This window comes from Tetranychus urticae, chromosome 3 (assembly GCF_039701765.1).
Source record: "Tetranychus urticae isolate SD_2017Ah chromosome 3, NJAU_TeUrti_SD_1.0, whole genome shotgun sequence".
NCBI lineage: Eukaryota > Metazoa > Arthropoda > Arachnida > Trombidiformes > Tetranychidae > Tetranychus > Tetranychus urticae.
Genome location: NC_142960.1, coordinates 10,065,811 through 10,087,470, shown reverse-complemented (window position 1 = coordinate 10,087,470; position 21,660 = coordinate 10,065,811). Strand labels below are relative to the sequence as shown.

The 21,660-nt window shown below is 33.3% G+C and overlaps 3 protein-coding genes across 12 annotated transcripts in view; 2 read left to right on the top strand and 1 right to left on the bottom strand.

The window, feature by feature from the left end:
• LOC107369661 (uncharacterized) overlaps positions 1-15,997 on the top strand; it is a 33,696-nt gene extending 17,699 nt beyond the window's left edge. The window contains exons 2-8 of one of the 9 annotated variants that reach the window (XR_016200311.1): positions 6,728-6,995; positions 7,620-7,766; positions 9,365-9,441; positions 9,561-9,787; positions 13,766-14,419; positions 14,482-15,438; positions 15,786-15,997. Coding sequence is in view for 4 of the 9 variants with exons in the window: in XM_015937633.3 (XP_015793119.1) it covers positions 6,728-6,995; positions 7,617-7,766; positions 9,365-9,441; positions 9,561-9,787; positions 13,766-14,856 (1,813 nt within the window). In the remaining 5 variants the exon portion in view is untranslated. Of the gene's footprint in view, positions 1-6,727; positions 6,996-7,616; positions 7,767-9,364; positions 9,442-9,560; positions 9,788-13,765 lie in introns of all 9 variants that reach the window. The other 8 variants (XR_016200310.1, XR_016200309.1, XR_016200308.1 and 5 more) reach the window with 8 other exon arrangements.
• LOC107369660 (ATP-binding cassette sub-family G member 1-like) lies at positions 1,083-3,646 on the top strand. The gene has a single exon (XM_015937632.3). It carries the CDS (start codon positions 1,270-1,272, stop codon positions 3,550-3,552), a length of 2,283 nt encoding a protein of 760 aa, XP_015793118.2. The 5' UTR covers positions 1,083-1,269; the 3' UTR covers positions 3,553-3,646.
• Positions 15,998-16,234: 237 nt separating the features above from the next.
• Positions 16,235-21,414, bottom strand: LOC107369669 (uncharacterized). 2 transcript variants are annotated; one of them, XR_001570374.3, is made up of 8 exons: positions 21,191-21,414; positions 20,788-21,053; positions 20,427-20,563; positions 20,161-20,333; positions 19,519-19,919; positions 18,485-18,782; positions 17,473-17,801; positions 16,235-16,950 (listed from the first exon to the last, which is right to left on the bottom strand). XR_001570374.3 is itself a non-coding variant. In XM_015937644.3 (7 exons), exons 2-7 carry the CDS (start codon positions 21,007-21,009, stop codon positions 16,751-16,753), a joined length of 1,431 nt encoding a protein of 476 aa, XP_015793130.1. In that variant the 5' UTR covers positions 21,010-21,053; positions 21,191-21,414; the 3' UTR covers positions 16,235-16,750. The 2 variants fall into 2 exon arrangements, 1 of the variants encoding a protein (XP_015793130.1); XM_015937644.3 differs by lacking the exon at positions 17,473-17,801.
• Between the last annotated feature and the right edge of the window lie 246 nt (positions 21,415-21,660).

Below are 21,660 nucleotides of genomic sequence, written 5' to 3'. Positions count from 1 at the left end.
CAAAGATGAGTCTTTGATTATTTGATGAGGCAAACAGAAAAGCAGAAAACGAGGCGAAATAAAAAGTTATCTTCAAATCTTTACTAAACTCTGTTCATTTATAAATATCCATGTAATTCAAGAGGAAAAGGACGATGAAAAAGGTTTCCAAGAAGCGTTCAAATTTAGCCTCAAATTTTTCACTTTTATCGATTGCAAAAGTTGATGTCTTTTTGGATGCGATAAAAAAATTCACTTTTCAATCGATTCTTTTCCAGTCAAACCTTGAAATTGAAAATTTTCATGTCGACAAAAGAGTTCTGTAAAGAGTTCTGTGAAGTTCAATTATTGTAGCAGACAATTAAAATCAATGTTTATCGAAGACTAAATGTTAATCAATTGGGTGATTGAAAAGAAATGAAAAACGTCTAAAAGCCAAAAACAAAATTTTTCTACCTTTCGTCTAATGATCAAGTTGACATGCAATTAAAGCCATTGAATTCACGCAATTTTGCTTCATCAATATTGAGCCAATCTTGATTCATTGTTATCAAGTCATTAAGAGTCTATTTAAATTCATTTGCAAAGACCTTTTAACCTTTAACTGGAAATGATTGATTCTCAATTTATCATCAAAACTCGAGTAAACAATTTAACTTCATTAAAAGCTTATTTGATCAAAAACTAATCATTGATTTCATTGATCAAATTTTAAACTTGAACACGAACTATTGATGGTTGAACATTTCAAGATGGAAAAAATAGAATTTCTTTCTTTTTACCTTTTCTTCGAAAAATTGATCGATTTCTCATTTTTCATGATAACGACTTTTCCATTTTTATCGTCTTTCTTTTTGCTACGTTCATTTTCATCCACGAATCAGGTCGATCAATGTAATGATTAGCTTAAACTTTAACTTGCAATTGACTGTCATGATCAATATTGTGCACCATGTAACCTTCAGAATTTCAACATTTCTTTTCCTTCTCCAGTTCTAATGAATTAACCGACTCAACTCTGTCATTTAGCAGGGAAATAATATTCATTAACCTTGCTCAATATTGTTGTGACAATTTATGGAAATTCATTTCGAGTTGTGAACATTCATTGGGAACAATATTGAAAACTCGCGTTCAACTTCATCTCTGTTTTGCATTCAATTTTTAAATTCAATTTGAAACCATTTTTGTGTCAACTTTTGTAATTTATCAAGTTAACTCATTAGTTGCTCATTAATTGTTCAATTGATCATTGATCAATTTCTTGCTTCTTTGCACGGTCAACTTTGAATGATACGAATTTCAAATTTTGAATCTTCTGAAAATTCTCATTACAACAATTATTTGGTTAAAAGTGGCGAAGAATCTGATAATTCAGTTTATCAAGCATTTACCATGACTCAGGGTGACTCTTATTCAACCAATGGAGATGGCAAAGTTTACCCTGAAACGGTCATCTCAACCATATCAGCTAGTTTACTCAACGATTTCATTGTTCACTGGAAATCATTTTCCGTTTCAGTCGAAGTCAATCCTTATGTCAAGTACATTGGCCGTAAGCCGGAAAGTAAATACATTTTAAACAATATTGATGGATCCTTCAAGTCGGGTCAACTGATTGCCATTATGGGACCTTCGGGATGTGGCAAGTCAACCTTGATCAACTGCATCTCGGGTCGATGGAAGGGTTTAACTGAGGGTGACATTTGTCTTTCAGGTGATCGAGCTAGACTCAACATGGCCTTTATCCCTCAGTACGACAATTACTTCGATGTGCTCACCGTCAAGGAGACTCTTGTCTTTGCTTCTCGCCTGCAAACCTCGACCCTGGTAGCATCAAACTACTACAAGGCGTACAAGGCCTTGTCTACAGAAGGACCAGCAGCAAGGCTGGATGTGCGTCGGTTTACCGTCTCTGACACCAACTACCATCAACTGGCTAGTGATCATGTTTTGACACTTTTTGGTCTTGAACATGTAGTCGACTCACGGGTTGGTAAACTTTCAGGTGGACAAAAGAAGCGTCTCTCTATTGCTCAAGAGCTCATTTCTCGACCCGACATTTTGATACTTGATGAACCCACTTCTGGACTTGACTCGGCTGCTTCTTACAATTGCATTGAAATTTTGCGCTCATTGGCTTCATCCAAGCCCTCTATGCTCATCATGGTTACCATTCATCAGCCCAACATGAAAATTTTTCAACTCTTTGATAAAGTTTATGTTCTCTCAAGTCAGGGTCAACTTGTATACGATGGATCACCAATCAGTTTGATAGGTCATCTGGATAAAGTGGGAACACCTTGTCCAACATTTACCAATCCAGGTGATTTTCTGATTGAAATTGCCTCAGGTGAACATGGTCCCGATGCTCTGGGTGCACTATTGGCCCATCCTAGACCTTTTGATGATAAAAATGAACTTGAACTGGTCAATAAACGAATTTTAACTCAGGCCGCTTTTCGAGCTTCTTATCCACACTTGAAACACTTTTTCATCCTCTTACATCGATCTTTCCTTTTGACTCTTCGCGATCCCCTGTTAGCAGCCTCACGGTTTGGTATTCACATTGGAATGGCACTATTTCTAGGCTGGTTTTATGGTCCCTACATTGGTAAATATGGAGGTTGTCCACCCGATCTCGGGTCATCATTCAGTATCCATGCCATTAAATCTGCTTCGGAAGAGGTTATTGGAGAAGCCAAAGGCTTGTTGGACAATTTTTCGGCTTTATTTTTTTCCCTTCTTCTTCTCATGTTTGGCTCATTGACACCCATGTTGATCACCTTTCCCCTCGAATTGTCCATTTTCATCAAAGAAAAGTCAAACGGTTGGTACGGAGTTGGCTCATATTTCCTTGCTCGTACTCTGGCCGATTTGCCTTTTCAATTGTTCAATTCCATTCTATATGTGTCCATCACCTATTACATGAACGGACAGATTCATGATTGGGATCGATTCTTAGCCTATCTCTTTATCTGTGTCATGGTTTCACTGATCGGTCAATCACACGGCCTTGCTGTTGGCTCGTTTTTTGTTCACAATGTTACAGCTGCAGTGTTTCTGGGTCCAGCCTCGTGTTTACCTTTGCTTCTGTTTAGTGGTTTTCTGGTCAAAATTGAAACCATGCCAGCTATACTTCGACCCTTGACCAACTTGTCTTATATACGATTTGGCTTTGAAGGTGTTTTGATTTCCCTTTATGGCTTTTTTAGGTGTGGTAAGGGAACCATGGAAAAGATTGAAATGATGAAATCCATGTTCCAGGGTTGGATCAATAAAATGTTTTCGATTGCATTTGAGACTATCAACGGGGAAGATGATGATTCACCTGAAACAATGAAGCAAATTCGTGATATAACCGATTCATTGACTACTGCAGTTTTCAACTCGGTGGGTGGAGGTTTAGCTAAAGGTGCTGCAGGTAATCGAACCGAGGTTGAATCAGGTGTAATGATTATCTACAATTTAAAAGATGAATATCTTCAGCGTACCTTTTGGGCTCTCTGCGTTAACCTGATTGTCTATCGATTTGCCACTTTTCTAATTATCCGCCATCGAGCATCAAATTAATTTCAACATTTCATCAGATTCAGTATATTTCAAAGTCAAATATATTTTGCTGTGTTTAACCAAATGTCACTATTATTAAATCGATCAAAGTTCCATTTATCTTATCGATTTTTTTCACTGAATTTCGAAAATTCAATATTTCTAAGCTCAAAATGAACATGATCTTAATTCACATCATGTATCATTTGATCGTCAAAAATACAAAACTTCAACTTCGATGCAAAAATGATTAATTTTGTAGGTTTGAACAAAACATTGCACAGAATCAATTCAACATTTGTCTTTTTATGAACAAATGGCTCAAAGTTCAAATCGCTGATAACCGTCATGTCCGATAATGTCATCATTTTGCATTATTGTAACAATCGGTTTCAACCAATTATTAGTCATGAAAGGTAAACTCTAAGATCAGAGTTAAGAGTTGCATTAGGTTAGGTTCGGTTAGGTTAGGATTAAATGTTTGTCATTGGTTCATAACAATGAGTTGAACATTTAAACCAACTTTACCAGTCAAAAGATGACTGTTTTAGGCACTTATGATTCAATGTCAATAAACATTCATCATTTGCTTACAAACTGTGACAAGAAAATTGAACACTTCGTTGTAATTTGCTCAACCAAAAGGTGATTGTTTGAGCTTGAAGAGCAATTTTGGAAACCAGAAAAGATATATTTCTTTCTCATTTCATTACTTTTGTTAATTATCAACAATCATACTGGTTAATCAAAGCAAAAAACCAAGTTCATTAAAATTAATTAACCAATTTTGAAACTCGTTTCAACTCTTTCGTTCTCACTAAAATCATTAACACAAACTGAAAATTAACCATTAAACGTTGATCATCATCATTATACCATTAGCTACGATTATCAAGCTATCTTCTGTCACAATCAACAAATCCAATTAATTACAGGCCAAGAAATATCAACCCTTTGAATAGCATCAACAACAGCAACAGCAAACATTAAACTAACAAGACGAATAATACATTTCCATGTAATCTTGAATCCCTTAATAGTTAAATTCAAGATCATTATCATCAGCATAATCATTCTTGATGAACATTGAGTTGCTCAAACGTTTTGGGTGAAAGTAACGTTACCTTGAAAAATGGAAAGGTAAAAAATAAAGACAAAATGGCAATTCAGTAAACAAGAAATGTCACACAAAACCTTCAATTATCATCATTTCACTTTTAAAAACATTAATGATTATTACGTGTGACTCTCACATGAACAACAATGAGACAATTTTCCTCAACTTTACCCGAAAAAAACGAAGGCAAAAAAAGAGTCAAATCATTAATCGTTAACCTAGTTACAGGTAAATGCGTCTTCAACACATTTTGTTACCTTTACTCGATTGAGATTGAAAGCCTCATGAAACGATTCACCAAAACAGATAAAATTATCAACCATTTTTCATTGAAAATTAATGATCATTTGCCATCATTATCGTTAACAAGACTAAACATAAACATTTTATGCAAACAAAATTGACTGGGATTTGCTGTTGAAACTCTGAACTTTTCCAGGTTGACGATAAAACTTTCGAAACAATCGAGTGTGAAAAGGCAATGATGAAATGTGATAAATATGATTACCTATAAGGCTGCAAATATTGTAAATGGTTCAATGGTTTAACCAATATTATTATCGATCTATATAGAAGATGAAAATATTATTATCAATATTTATGTATTTTTGTCTAGATTATGGTTTGTCGGATGATCAAGATGATGGAGGAAAGAGGAGGGATGAGAGGATGAAAGGAGGAGTAGGAAGAGAGGAGATTAAGTGACATGATATGTTACTTTATGGACTTTTGTCTATTCATAAATATTATTATATTTCATATTTTTCACCATCTTCTCCTGGTTGGACCTTTTATTGTTGACTCTTTATTATTTATCATTTACTATACAATATTGTCATCATCTTTACTGTACAATGCGAGATTGTCGAGAAAAGAAAGAGAAGAAGAAAAAAAATCTTCTATTTACTATTTTCATTCAATACTTGAACATATTATTTCCAACAATCGATTCGCATTGTTGTTCCCAACCTTTATCCATGAGCCTTTCAGTGTCCGGCTCTTGATAAGTCATTAAATTTTAAGACTTGATATTTTTTTTTCTTCATTCATTTCTTCTTTGCCGAATCATCTTGCATTATGTTTAAATTGCAAGATTATTATTATCTCAATAACTGATCAATTATAATTGTCAACAATGCTAACAATATGTCATGGTTAGGTGAGTCTGTTAACGGCAAAACAATGATGAAAACATCTATTCATCTTGCCCATCCTCATCATCCTAATCATAACCTTTAATCTTCATTTTTCAATTTTTCATTCACAGACAAGCACGAAGAGTAAAGTGTGTCTTCGGTGAAAACAAATTGATGTCAGTTAAATTTACATTCAGCATTCAAATTGAAACAATATCCAGTTGACATTATTGTTTAACCTTTTCCGTTGAATAGCCAGCACCACCATTTGTCCTTTCTAATTGATCAACATTCCAATAAAAGTTTTACCAATATTTTGCCATAATTGTTACCTTGACTTGACTGATGCGTGTTCAATCAACGGGCGGAGTTGCCTTCTTTAGGTTGAGCTTTGTCTCTACTTGAGATGATTATCAGACTTATGCTGGTCGCTTTCATAGAGACTTATTTGCCCACATTTCATGTAACCTATTATCCTGTTTTATTACCTATCATTATCAATCTATTATTTCAATTCTCACTCCCATCTTGGTTATTCATATTATCATTAATTCACCTTTTATCAGGTATCATTTTTCAATAAGGAAAGTCGATACAATTATCATTTGTTTCAATCGCCATTATTGTTTATCATTTACTCTTTGGAGTTTAATATTTTGCCATTTTTTACTACATTTTACCAAGTGTTGAACATATTAATTAGCAGCTCATTAATTGCTCTTTTTATGTAAAGTGTTTTAATAAAAAATTGACTTTTTTTAGTAAATTAATAATCACCTGTAATCAAGCTGTTTAACTGTTCATTAACTTTCACATTTGTAAACATAATGAGTTAGTCAGTGTTAATGGGATCATTTTTTCAATCCATTTTTTGGTACCTTTTTTTACTCGACATTTTTGATAATCATTTTGTTTTGTTTTTTTTGCTTCACTGTTTGTACAGACGCATGTTTCCTCCGTTTAAAGTGCGAGTTTCAGGACTTGACAAGAAAGCTAAATACATAATGTTAATGGACATTGTTGCCGCTGATGATTGTAGATACAAGTTTCACAATTCGCGCTGGATGATGGCAGGTAAAGCTGATCCTGAAATGCCTAAACGAATGTATATACACCCTGATTCACCTTCAACCGGTGAACAATGGATGCAGAAAACTGTTTCATTTCATAAATTAAAATTAACTAATAATATAGCCGATAAACATGGATTCGTAAGTATTTAGATAGAAACTTGACTGAAAAACTCGTTTACAGCTCGACTTGAAATCTCAAAGCTTATCAACTCTAATCAATATTTAAATTGAATCTATTTTTGTCGCTTCAAAGTTTATATCTGCTAATCGTTTTCGATCAAACAGAAGGTAAAACAATGAAATAATGCGATAATCAATACATGAAGAAACTGATTAATAGTTCATATCATGGATGATAAGAAATTGCTTTAAAAAGCTTTAAAAGCTTAGAGCCAATTTTGTCTCATCTAGTCATTGGACTTGATGTTAGGCTAGGAAAGGTTAGATTAGGTTGGGTTAGGTTAGGTTAGGTTATGACTCGAGGTTCAAGTTGAACTACTTGAGATGACTGTTGAGCTGTAAGTTTGATGTCTCATCAGTTGATGATTAATTGATACAAAAATACTCATTGAAACTCTTTTCTTTTTGTTCATTTGTTTTTCTTTTGTTTCGGCTAACTTACCATCAAAACTGGACTATTTGTCATCACTCGACAATTGAATGGTTAACTGGTTTGATTTTGCCCTGCTATTATCAAACATGGAACTTGGATCAACAATTTTGCTTTTTTTACCTTGTCGCACCTTACATCTCACCAAGCAGACAATTTTGAACTCGATGCACAAATATCAACCCCGTTTTCATCTAGTCAGGACAAACAATCTGCTGAAATTGCCTCATAGTACATTCAGAACTTATGTATTCAAAGAGACTGAGTTCATTGCCGTAACTGCCTATCAAAATGAAAAGGTTTGTAAACAAAAAAAAGCAACAGCAAAACTTGATTTTCCCAAAAGTTGGTTGATCATGAAAAACAATATTCATTTCAAGAAAACTTGTTTCCATTCTTACCTTTTTCATTGTTACCTTGTTATGCCCAGTTTCATTGTGAACAAAAACTGTTTACCTATTTAGTCACTTAATTGTTAACAATTGAATCAAAACAAACCACAATTAGATACTCAAATGAGCACAGGGAAAAAAGGAGGAAAGATTGGAATGAGAAAAGAAACTTTTTTTGTTCTTTTTTCGTTTGCGGTTTGTTTTTACAATAATGAACAAAACATGTAAATTGAAAGGTTCATAGTTAGTTAACTCTCAACAATACATGATAATGTCATTTTGCAATTTTGTCCAACAAAAGAATTGCTCATTTCAAACTGAACACACAATCATTAAAGCAATCACAAAAGCCATTACTGATTATTAAACCTTTCAAAATGCTGATAACATTGAAATGGGCAACAATATTCAAAATTGAAATGAAAAGTTTATCTGATTATCAAATATTATTTCATTATCATTTACCTTCATTGAGAGTTGCAAAACTCATTAAACCAACTCTATCCAATAATTATTTTCACTCCCAGCAGAGGCAATCTTTTATTAGAATCCATTTGTTTTTGTTTCACTTTAATCTCATTTCCACTTTTATCTGTCTGGTTCATGAAGTGTCACCTTTAAACGTGAGGCTTCACCAAGTTCTGCCTGCGAAAAGTTCAGAGTGTTGATGAGCAAATTATCATCAGGTTGAAGTGAAAATTATCCAGTAAAATGGCGTTAGATGTATCACTTGGAATCAGATAAAGTCTCAATTGAACCCTGAAAATGTTTTACCATCAAAATTAATTTATTATCATCATCATTTCAACTACCTTTTGTGGCTTTGTTTTCACCCACAATTTTCATTTAAATAAAAGGCCAACAATCAGCTTGATATAGATAATGTTGTAGCAGTGAGTAAATCATAAAAAAAGGACTTTTCAAGCTTACAATTGTCACTTGGTTGACTGGTTAACAAGCATTACATTGAATCCAAATAAATGCCTTTTTACTCGAGACTTTACAGATTTTTATTCAAAGTCTAACCAATTCAAACACTTTATTTTCCATTATTATTTTGACAAGATAATTGATAAAGGTTGAAATGGTTTAACCTCAAAGTGGTGATAACTTTGATGGCCAACAGTCGACTCAGTTGAGTGTTGACCATAAACAGTGAATTTAGCAAAAGGGTTGATTATTCCATTAGAGGACAAAATGAATGAGACTTATCGATCTGTTTTTGATGATGAAACCTTTATTCAAAGTCGATTGAAAGTTGACTTGTAATGGTAACTGAACCAACTATGAGTTGAGCTAAAGGTGCTCAAGAAGATGTGCAAAAAGAAGTTAATTTTGAAAAATTTGGCCTTAAACAAGAGCGTCATTTATCTGTGTTTAGTAAAACTTGAAATGAATTTTGATGTAAATGAAAAACGATGAACTCAATGAAGCAAATTTTTTGATCAAAATCTTTACTCGTTCTTTTCATGTCGCTGAACTCGTTTGGATTTCCATGTGTCCAGATTACTAAATTAAAAATCGATAACAATCCATTTGCAAAAGGTTTCAGGGAAACTGGAGCCGGTAGAAGTAGTAAAAAGTAAGTTTACCTTTCCCTTAAAAGTCATGCAATTTTACACGAAATTTCCTGAATAGTTTTCATTTTAAATTCCTTTTAACCTGACTTTTTGTTTCCTTTTTTTTCTCTCGTTTAACCAGACAATTGGTCATGAGCAGTCCTCGACGATTAGTTTCTTATGAATCTGATCCTGAGACGAGAACAATTTGCTCTTCTGGTTACGATAAGATGAAGGAGAATGGAGATAAAATGGATGATCAATATTCAGACGATCATAATGAACGTTTGGATATTGACGATGAATCTCACGGACCTCCAAGTATCCCAAGGAAATCGGTTGGACTATCATCTGTCGATAAACTTGAAGGTAAGTCCAAAGTTGGCAAAGTTGCCTTAAAAGGCATCTTCTCTTTTTACTATCCTAACTATCACCAATGACAATCATGAAGCTAACAATGAGCCTGCAAAAAAAAGATGGACCCAAAATACAATGTCCACACACTATAAGACAAAATGTTTCCTTGTGAAGATAAGAGAAGAGTCGATGAAAAGAACGAACATGAAGTAAAGGGAAAAGAAGAAGAAGAAGAGAAAAGATGAAGAGAAGAAACTCAAGAATTCTTTTGAGATTTTTCTTTATTCATCTTCTTCTTTTGTCATCCTCTCTATCATCAAACTGATCATCAACATCATCCCTAACCATTACCTTTAATATCCATTTCCTTTCCTTTTTTTGGATCCAATCTTCTTAAAATATTTTCTTCTTCACTGTCTTGTCATCCATTTGTCAATGTTAATAACAATTTGTAATCGCATTTGTAAAGGATGATTATGATGATAAAGGAAGACAAACTTTAATCAATTTTACCTTCTTTTGAGAACGAAACTCAACAAAAAAAGAAACGTCTTTACACGAGTTTTGACGAGCATGATAATGACAGGTTAAAGTATAACAACATCAACTCTTGGAGTTGAATCAAAACTTTGTTGAGGAAACATCTTAACCTGAGCTTTACCTGAAGCCATTATTGTTGTGATTTGCGAATTTATAATTTTCCTATTTATATTATCGGCCAATTCAACTTTGATTAGTCTACCTTTTCAATTGGCTGTAAAAGCTTTTTTATTGTATTGATCGGGCCAAATGTGGCAAAAGCCAATAAAAAAAGGTACAATTAAAAGTGTTATTTGAAAACATTTTGCGTTTCGTTTCAACGTTGGATAATCATTAATGCATAATTATCATTGCAATTAACAGCAGTAAACTCAACAATTGTTTACAATCAATTTGCAAGTTAAATTGTGATTCTTGTTGCCTATTTTAGCTTCACTTGCCTTTACAATCATTGTTGGTTCAATTAATCAACTTCATTTTCAGCTTATAATCAGTCTGGAAAAGGTTGATTTGAAAGGCTGATTTTGATCATAAAAAGCATAAACGTTTGAAGTTAAAGTGTAATAAGCCGAGTGTTTTTGGGTTATTATTATTGTTGTAATGAACATGAACAAAAATCAAGTTATAAAGGCATAAAAATTGGAAGAAAAACCTTTAACCAGAAAAACTAAAAAATTTTGTTTTGTTTCCTGAGCAACATTTCCTTCAATATTTTTCCGTCAACTTTTTACCAGAAAATGTTTGATATTGATATGATTGATTAGGAAGCTTACATCAATTGCCTGAAGCAAATAATGCAAGATTTTGTCTTATTATTTTTACCATCAGTAACAATGTTTAAAGCTGTTGTCTGGTTGGTTTGTTTCGCTCTTTTTTTTCTTGTGTGTGTTTTTGCGTTTCTGCTTTTGTTTTTGTGCTCGCTCTTGGTTCACTGTTATTTTAATCATAAATCAAGGTCTCTAGATAAGTTAATGAACAACCTAAATGGTCACTCAATGTTAACCTTTAAACCATAGTTTCCATCTGTTTATTTCATTGTCCGCACCTACATTTGTCTACCCATTTACAACTGTTAACTCCCAGCCTAGCTCGTTCAACCTCTACCTTCAACCTCCTCCTCCTCCTCCTCCTCCTCCGCCTCCTCCATTCATTCACTATTAACCATATAACCACAGTTGGTATGCAAACAAAACAGAGGCAACCTTTCACTTTCAACCTTTTTTAAACAAACAAAATACCAGATTTTAAATACAACATTAGCTTACATTAGGCAAACATAATGGCTATCAAGGTAGGCCTACAAAGGTTAATATTAGGTTAAATTGCCAGATATTGATAGCATTTGTTCAAAGCCCATTTCAACCTAAAAAGCATTTCAATTTTTCAGCCAATTTTCCCTCAACCTTCAAATCTCTTAATCGACTGATGACAAGCTATTTAGCTTCTGATTGTAAACATATTTGCTGATCGAGTTTAACAATTAAACATGTTGATAGAGTTAATTTGGTTCTATTATTGGTCCAGCAATAAATTGGTAAAGACTAGGGATGGAACCCAAATTTTAGTGAAAAAAATGTTTGGGTTTGTTCATTGAAAGAATTGGTTTTGCTCAACAATTTGACTCAATTTTAAATTGCTTGAATGTCCTCCATGGGAACGAGGATATTATTTATTGTACAGAGCTGAACAATGTTTGGAATCACGAATCATCTTCGGAGGTCTTCATCATCCTTATTATCATCATCTTAATCATGATGGGGAGAGCAAAAGATGTGAATAAATTTACGTTTCACTCAACAATTTATTAACCATTGTGGGTGGTCAATATATAACAATGTTTGTTTTTTACTATTATTTGGTTGTTGCCTACGTTTAGATTGTTATATCAGTTTGTCAGTTGATTTCAATTTTGATTCATGATACTTTTTCTTGTTCCTTGTTCAGGGTTCAACATGAAAAATATTGTTCACGTTTTCGCATTCTTTGTTACAGTTGAACCTTTTATAATGTTGATGATAGTAAACATAATAAGATTATTACTATTATTATCATCTTATACTGTAATGCTTTTCATGCCATGTTAAGGTTTGTATTATTATTACAAAGACGATGGTAATGATGATGATGAACAAGATTAAATAAACAAGATAATTAAATGTTTAAACAATTTATCAACAGCTTGTTTAAAGTTAATCATAATTAAGTGAGTGAAATTCAATTTTGTTTCCAATTTAAGTGGTTAATTGAATCAACCACAGTTTAGCTTTAAACAATAGAGTACAACCTTTACTGATTGTTGTTGTCTTTTAACTTTTGTTTCAATCTTTTTGTCTATCTTGACATTTATAAATATGAATTATGATGGATTTGCTTTACATTTAAGAGTAATTTATTTTAATTTCATTCACCCAAATTCATTATTAATCTCAACATCTTTTTAATCAACTTGTTTAACATTTAATTTTACCGCTTTTTGATAGGGAACCATTGATATCAGATATCTTTATCATTGATCCACCATTCAAATCCTTTATTCAAATCCTTTCCCTCCAAGACTTGGAGGCCATTTTGAACCAGTTTTATCTATTTCTGGTTAATCAATTTTATTCAGTTTAAATCAGTGGAACCTTAGTAAAGTGAATTAATAACAGTGTTTATCTGATATGGAAGTTTAAATAACTTGGATTTGAGCTTTGGTGAAGCCTTTCACTCTTTGTCGACTTACACCAATGAAACCCTTTCCATCCTCAACCTTAAGTCTTTGTTTTGTTTCATCCTCTTTGTGTAGCTTCTATCATTTTTCTGGATAATCATTTTCAATCTCTTTGTATGTGTTCATCCATCTCAAGATTAAAACTTCATTCCCATTTAGCCTTGGTGGAATGAATTACAAACAAACTAAAGAACAGAAAAGGCAACTGTTACAATCTTGTCATAATGTTGGTATTACTGCTTGTTACACCAATGTAACTTTTTTTGTCAACTTTAACATGTTTTTTTTGCTTGCCTTGCTTTGACTTTAATATTGTCATTATTTTGTGTTAACAAAGGCATTCTTGACATTCTTGGAGAAACTGAAATGGCTAAAAAAGATGATTCTAGTGAGAAGAAAAAGTGATGAGAACTAAAATTGTTTCAGGAAGTGTAGCACTAGTAGGTTAGCTGTGCAAGAAAAAAGCGACCGATATTATTCTTGACGAAGCAAGCGAAAACTTCAAGTCTGGTAATGTGATACAAGTAAACATCCGAGGTAAACTTAATGTCACTAATAGTGTTGGAACAATATTATTTCTCGTCTGTAAATGAAGTAAACATGATTGTCTGTAAAAGATTTCCCTAAATTAACTAATTAACATTGACTCCCAAGTTATTTGTACTAATTTGTTTTCTTTTTTCTCTCTTTTCTCTTGTTTACTCTCTTGATTTATCTATTTTTTCACCCAAATTTAGATTCAATTTCCATAAAGAAAGATATGCACGATGATAAACATGATCACCCAATCATAAGTTCCAATGGACTGAGTTTATCGGAATTAAATAATAACATTAGTAACAATAATAGTATACACAATAACATTGCAAGTAATAATTCATTGAATTCAAATCTTCTCTATCGACCTCATCCTGGATTACCTTTACTCTATCAACACCAAGCTGCGGCAGCAGCAGCCGCTGCAGCCAATGCAGGGCCTGGACAACCTGCTGGAGGACCCACAGCAGCAGCAGCGGCGGCAGCAGCGGCCGCAACAGCCGAAGAGGTTGCCCGTCATGCAGCCAATTTGGGTTTACACAAACCATGGTCACCATTCCTAAGCCACCTTCATCATCATGCAGCAGCAGCAGCAGCAACGACAATGACTACTCCTTCAGGGACATCACCTTCACCTGGGTCAACCAATGGTTCAACCAACGGATCCAATGGAGCCTCACCAGGAGCCCAGCCTTCATCTACTACCAACCCGAACTCATCAAACCTACCCTTTGACTATTCATCGTCAAATTTTTCACCCTCTGTACCATTTCCACTGCTTGCTCCACTGGGCTTTCCTCACCTTGATTTTGCTTCAGCCATGAGACTTCACAGTTCCTTTTTAAACAATAATGGTAACTTATATCCCTCTTTTTCTCCTCATCTTAAGACATTTTTCGTTTCTCCATTTAACAAGGAACTCACTTATCATCATCATTTGGCTACTAATGAGGCGTTAAATATGATTGACGGAGCTGAAGATGACTTTGGGCCCAATAACGTCAGTATGACAACAACGCCGGATAAAAGTGTAACAGAGACAAATCACAAAGAGGAAGAGATGAACAACATTACCACCACAAGTAACAGCAGTATCAATAGTATCACTAGTTTAAGCAGTAGTAAAAGTAGCAATCTTAGTAAACCCACAATATCGGAGATGAGCGAAAATAAGTTATCTGTAGGAGAATCATTGACGACTACCTCGCCACCAATAACATCAACCGTTGTACCATCATCATTATCTTCATCATCATCCTCATCAGCAACCATGGTTGACCAATCATTGTAAAGATATTAGCGCAAAATAACGTCACCATCATCAAAAAAACAAAACCCGACTCTCTACAAAAATAACTATAAATATATACATAACAAAAGAACTCAAAGATAACCTCATCATCTTCATTCTCTCTCTCTCTCTCTCTCTCTCTTTCCCTCTCTTTACATTTACTCATTCATCATTCGCATTATCCTCATCCCAATATCAAATTCGCCATCATACTTTCCTACCAAATGGTGGAAAAAGACGAAACAAAAAAATCTAAAGCAAAAGATAAAGTGCAAAGAAGTTTACGCAAAATACAAAAAATAAAATGGATAAAAAACGATGACAGAGGAAGCAACAGGATAAAAGCGGGAACTGGAATGATTGCAATCTTCAACCTCATTATAATCATCACCCTCATTCTCATCACCATTATCATCAATTTTCGGATGCTAAGACAAAAGACAAAAAACTTATATAAATAAATATATTTAAGAAATGAATTTAACATCTTAAGATGCTAGGAAATCTCAATTGTATACTGTTAACTTGTATTTTTTTTCTTTGTTTTTGCTTGGTACCATCATTTTCACGCTTTCTTGGGAGGTAAATACTTTGAAGAGCATTTTTTTGTCGCTCTTTACTTATTTTCCTTTTTTCTGTCTTCTTTTTTCCCTCTCCTTTTCAATCTTCCTTGGTGATCAAAATACCTTCTAGCTCCAAGACTTGTAGAAATAATTATCCCAAGTCAAACAATAATTATTTAATATTACCACAACTACTAATAATAATAGCAACAACAAAGTGTATGAGACCCAACAACATCATCTTGAAACATTCGAAGGAGCAGCAAAAACTCAAATTTTACCTCCCAAAACCTTATTTTATTCAAAAATAACATTTAAAGCTTAGTAGCTTCTGTTTCTGCTTCTATCTCTTTTCTTCTTCTTCAGGCCTCTTTAACATCATTTGTTGTCACCCATGAAGATTCATTGAAATGTAACGATGGAGAAACAATAGGTACACAAACAAGATAAACTCACACATGCAAAAAACGTACACACTCCATTATACACTTGCCTCTGGAATCAATTTAACGCAATTTAATCCATCAGCTTTTATGTTTTCTCAGTAAAAAAAAATGTTGAAACTTTTCTTCCAATTGTTGATCCTCTTTTCATTTCCATTCTTACTTCCTTTGATCCAAGTCGCGTTTAATCCGTGTTTTCAAATCGATTTTACTAATGTTTGATCTAAACATTGCAAACAAGATTCGGGCAAATATCAATATCATTAAGAAATTGATTTAAAAGCTTTTTAATGATTTGTCTCCTTCGTATCACGGCAACTCTTTAGCCATGGATGGTAAATTAGATAAATAAATCGTGAAACAGATAATTAGTTAACAGGTTACTTCGATTTATTCAGATGTTATCTAAATGTATTCAATATTTTGGCATGTGAGGCAAAATCTCAGTTTACAAATGATCGGTAGATTCTTCCATAACAAATAAATTATTTAAATCAACATTTTATTAAAGTAATTAAATAGATCAACGTAAGTTGATGGATGAGATTGATTCCGTTTTTCCGGATAAAGTGTGGCCATTGGTAAAACGGAAAACGTCACGTGGCAAGGTCAATATTGATGAAATGGATGAAATGGAGAGATGAAAAGGAAGACAGAAAATAATCTCGTCTTCTCATTCGGTATCAATGATCAAATTAAATGTGGTTTGTCTTGTAAACTGATAGTTTTTAGCTTTTGATTAATGGCATTCATCCTTGACTTTCCATCAACACTGCGTTGGTTAATTTTCAAATTTAAGCAAAATCGTATCATGATTTCAGGGAAACGGTGATAAAGATACTCTTCAAGCTGGTCTCTAATTTTTGATTAATTACACAGGATATCTTTTTAAATGGCATTGTTTTTCCTACTAGCAACTCGAACTGTCCATAGAGCAGCTAGCATGATTGCCGAACATAAAACTGCTGAAGAAGCTGCCAACACTAGAAGACTATTTTTACAACTTGAACGATTATACAGACTATGCAAGTTGACTATCTGTGTATCCATTTCATTATTGACATCATCATTTGAGATGGACTGTAAAGCTGTTGATGAAAAGACAAAGAGAAACAAAGATAAGTAAAATAATAAAAAGGAATTAAGGTTTGGCGAAAAAAGAAAGTTGATGATAATACAGAAAATTACTTTTGACGGAGACAGCTTTAAATATTGAAGACACTGGTCGTAAAAGAAGTGTGAAGAGTTAATCCTTTAAGAATGGGCCAGACAATGTTAAGAATACAGGAGACAGTGAAAATTTTGAGAAAGTCAGCGAGTCGACAATATTTTTTCGTGTACCACTATGGCAAAAATTAGTGTAGACCAACTAAACCTGATCAGGTTCATGATGGAGTGAAAGATGCATCTCAGGTTATCGGCTCTCATGATTGAGTCTTGTATTAATAAATGTATCCAGACAGAAGTTATTGTTTCTTCAAATTGTGTCTTGTTCGGAATTTTCACCGTCTTCTTCATTCTTAAAATTGTCTGGCCCATTCTTAGCGGATTAACTCTTCACACTTTCTTTTAAAACCAGTGTCCTCTTCAATATTTACACTGTCTTCTACCTTCTTTAAAGCTGTCTCCGTCTAAAGTAATTTCCTGTAATTTGTGATGGTTCTGTGCCGTTGACCGTCCTCATCATCGTTAACAATGTAAGAGAATATCATCTTTTACTTTCTTTTTTGTTTTCTCATTGGGTTGTAACATTAGGGCCAATGGGACATGAGAAAGGGAGGATGAAAAGAAAAGGTCAATCAGGTAAAAAAAGGAGACGAGAAAGCCTTAAATTATCTTCATCTTCGCTGATTGTCGATCTTGGTTTAAGCTAAGCTTGCTTGTTGTCCAATAAATGGACATTAGAAGAGGCGTGTGTGTTCAAAATAATATGGCGAAACTGGTAAAGAGAAAGTGAAGATAGACAAGGAAAGATGAGGAAGATAAAAAAGTAAGATAAGAACAGATAAGGTTAATTTAGATGAAAAAAAGTGATAAGTTTTAATGAAAGAGGATGAACCTTTTTTTCTTGCGATGGTTTGCATGTTGAGACTCATTCTTCATGCTATTTTTTCATATAATTATCAGCGTCTTAAAAAAATGATCATCTTTCTCTCTGGTTTTCATACATGAAAGGTAAAAAATTAAGTGACCTGACCTTTGCAAGGCAAGGTGAAAGTATCTAAATACTACTACTATTTACTATTTTACTACTACTACTTCTTACTACTTTACTTTTTAAAGCTAATTCATTTTAAAAGTATTATTACCTACAAGGTAAGGTAGTGTAACTAAAATTTAAACATAAATTGAAACTGTGAGACTAAACGACTATACATAAAGGCGCCACTTTTACAGTCAACCGACATACAATCCAACTGCCACTGAAAAAATTTGCCTAAAACTGTCTCCAGTTTAGGCAAATTTTTCACTCGACCATCCAGTTTTCATTGAGTAACCATCATTATTCACCTAATCAATTCAGTTCTTATCATTACATTATACTTAACTACCAAGGTGGAGTTAGCAAGGATGATAGGGCAAGGTAAGAGATGCAAGCAAAGGAATGGTGTAAATGCTCACTTTTGGCATAACCGGGTAAAACAACTTTGACTTGAAAGTTTCGGGAAAAATTATTGATTTCACTTTGATTGGGTGAAAATGATGACGCCTTTGCATCTCTTGTTTCCTGATAATTGGATGAAATATCGTAACCATCTTTATTCATTTCACTTTCCTGGTGGGTTATTGAAAGGGATACATGTTGATTGTCATTATAATTATTACTACTTTCATCATCATCGTTATTGCGATAATCCTCTGTGATACTGCGTCTCCTTCGTCTTCCATAACCTTGTTGACCATTATCTGGACAAAAACTCTAAAAGTGATGATGATAAATGTGCAAAGAAACAAAATAAAGATAAGAATCGAATCGTTAAACTTGAAGTTCATTTTCATCATAATCATCTCCTTCTTTTTACCTCGGTAATTGTAATTACTGAAGCTTAAAATTTTACATCTCATTCACTGACAAGATCAACATCTTTTTCTCATCGTCTTGTTTGCCTTTTTGCTGCCTCAGCCCGAAGGATCTTTTTTATAAGGCGATCTTACCTTTACAGAAATACTTTACCTTAACAGCAAAAAGTAAAACCAAAAATTGGTTCAAATTTTTCAAGATAATGATACGCATGGCAATTTTGTTTGACATTCAGTTAACGAGATACGATGAAAATGAGAATGAAATTGTTCAATAGATGTTATCTTCATTAACATTAAATTAATTGAAAAATAAAATAGGACAATTTTAAAGATTGCCTCTACCTGTTTACCTAAAACGTAGTCTTGAGGTCTCTTTAAGAGTCATAATCATGATAAAAAACGGCAATTGAGCAATGTTAAAACTTCAATGATAAATCAATTCTCATTGTGCTTTACTGAGACTGAAAATTGATAAGCATGCAAGGTATTCCTTATTAAATTGCTTGAGAATTTACCTAATCATATTTATTTTACTCATAGTTTGCTGATAATACGTTATACTATGAAATAAAGAATGGTTGTAGAACATTAATGCAAAGTATTTGCATGACTATCATGACTTTTCATCTTACCGGTGAGCAATCAGTTTCTTCTAGGCAGGCCATGATTTTAGCTGTAATCCTGATTGAGTCATCATCTGACATATCTTGAAACATGAATGCTTTGAAATTAAAAGCAACCGCAAGAGGGTTGCTTGTATCACGATAAGGATGGTAAGGTGCTAATGCTGAATAAACAGGATTACGGCAACCATTATCCATAACAAGGATGGCAACCTCATTGTTACGTTTTTTATGGTTCATCAATTTGTTTGCCTCTTTATCAACTGATGATGATTTATTTGAATCAAATTTAACCAAATCTTTTCTGTCCTTGCCTGGTTTAACTTCACTTTGAGAGTTGTCAAGTTGATCAAATTCATTATCGTTTACCATGTAAACCTTTAAATCAGTTAGTTTAGCATATTTCCAACCTTAAAAAAAATTCAAAAGAAAAAATAAAGCTAATATTAGTTCAATTGTAAATGAGAAAGCAATCAAATTCAATTTCAACATCTTTTTTATCTGTTGATGATTCAATCCGGTAACGATAAACAGAAGGGTTTTTTCGTTTCAATTTAAATCAATTTGCAATAGAAATTATATTTCACTCAATTTTGATTTGTTTTCATGCTGATTTGGATTGCAAAACTTCTTTTTCATTGATCAACTCACCATCTCCTGGTTTTACAATTGCTCGGAACTGCAACTCTTCACCAACCTCTATCAGCCCATCAAATGGAATCTCTTCTGAATAATAGCTCACTCCTGATGGTTTAGCAAACAATCCAACTTTTACTTCAACTTCCGGTTCCAAGCTACTGAATACAGTTCTGACAGGCCTTTGACTGCGAATAAAAGAGAGACGAGAAATGTTACATTAAGAATCAAGATATAAAAGCAAGATTAGGCAAGTGATTCGTGACACTTGTGACGCTTACAGATTGGTTTTGAAATCAAGAAGTGAATTTTTGGCCATTACAGCTTCTTGTGGGCGACATACAATCACAATGTGTTCATCTTGAGCAGTTCTCAGGCCGTTTATGAATGGTATACGTAAAGTGACTGACATCCATTCCTATAATACAATATATGCAGCATTAACGATATTAATAATGATATTGGTAATGATTATAAATGATTATAATGAGGAGTAAGAAAATACTGTATCAAGATAAGCCAATTATAGAAATCACGTTTAAGATTCATGATGAGTGATAATCAAGTTTAACGCATATTCTCAGATAACAAGATTTAATTGAAAACGATGATTAAGGTGCTAGTATATTAAACATTTCTGACCTTGCCATCAGCTGATTTTTCCGATTTCACTCCACATTTAGCAAAATCAGTTATTTTCATACTGTATGTGTTTGACTTTGATGATAATGGCGATTGCGAGGAAGATGATATCAATGTCATTGAACAATCAGCTTGAGAGCTTGATGATGATGTCTCTCCATTTGAATCAATGTAATCTTCAAATATGGGTGGAACCGTATATCCTGAAGGTAAGGTTATCATTGAAGTGAAACTCTTAACATCGCCTCGAATGTTACATTTAATATCTTTAATGGTTTACAATTGATGGGAGAAAAATGGTAACGAAAAAAAGAGATAATTAGCTAACAGGTATGTGAATTAACTTTAATTTAATCAAAGAAACATAATAAATAATATGAATATCAACAAATAAATGACTTACTTTGAGCTGATGGTGTAAGTGGAACTGATTGACTATTAAGGGAAGATGAAGATGTTTTAATTCCATTTTGCTTGCCATTATTAAATTGCCAAGTCTCAAGATTTGATGGCCAACGGTCAGCTTTGCTTCGTTTTAACTAGAATAATTGAAAAAAAGAAAACAAATCAATTGAAAAAGAAGCATTTGAATGCAAAAACTTAAAGGCATTTGTTGAATACTGGATAGATTACTCAGACGGCTAAACAAAAGTGAGAAACACTTTTAAATGTTTTAACCTTAAATGTACAAAAAGTGGCAACTCTTTGATGTAGACAGATTTTTAGACAGATAAGATAGACTCTACAAAAAGCTCTACAATTTTATCAACTTTTTGTCACTCTTTATCGATAATTGTTTTCAAAAAGTAAAGAAGCTTCTTGAAATGAACTGGTGAGCTAAAATGTGATAACACAGATAACCATTAGTTAACG

Bases quoted from the DNA above. Each gene is read 5' to 3' on its own strand.
- LOC107369660 (XM_015937632.3), top strand. From the start codon at position 1,270: ATGATACGAATTTCAAATTTTGAATCTTCTGAAAATTCTCATTACAAC.
- LOC107369669 (XM_015937644.3), bottom strand. From the start codon at position 21,009: ATGATAACCTTACCTTCAGGATATACGGTTCCACCCATATTTGAAGAT. The intron at 20,564-20,787 runs GTCAGAAATGTT...ATTGTATTATAG, and splicing joins AAAAATCAGCTGATGGCAAG to GAATGGATGTCAGTCACTTT. The intron at 18,783-19,518 runs GTAAGATGAAAA...CATCACTTTTAG, and splicing joins AAGAAACTGATTGCTCACCG to AGTTTTTGTCCAGATAATGG.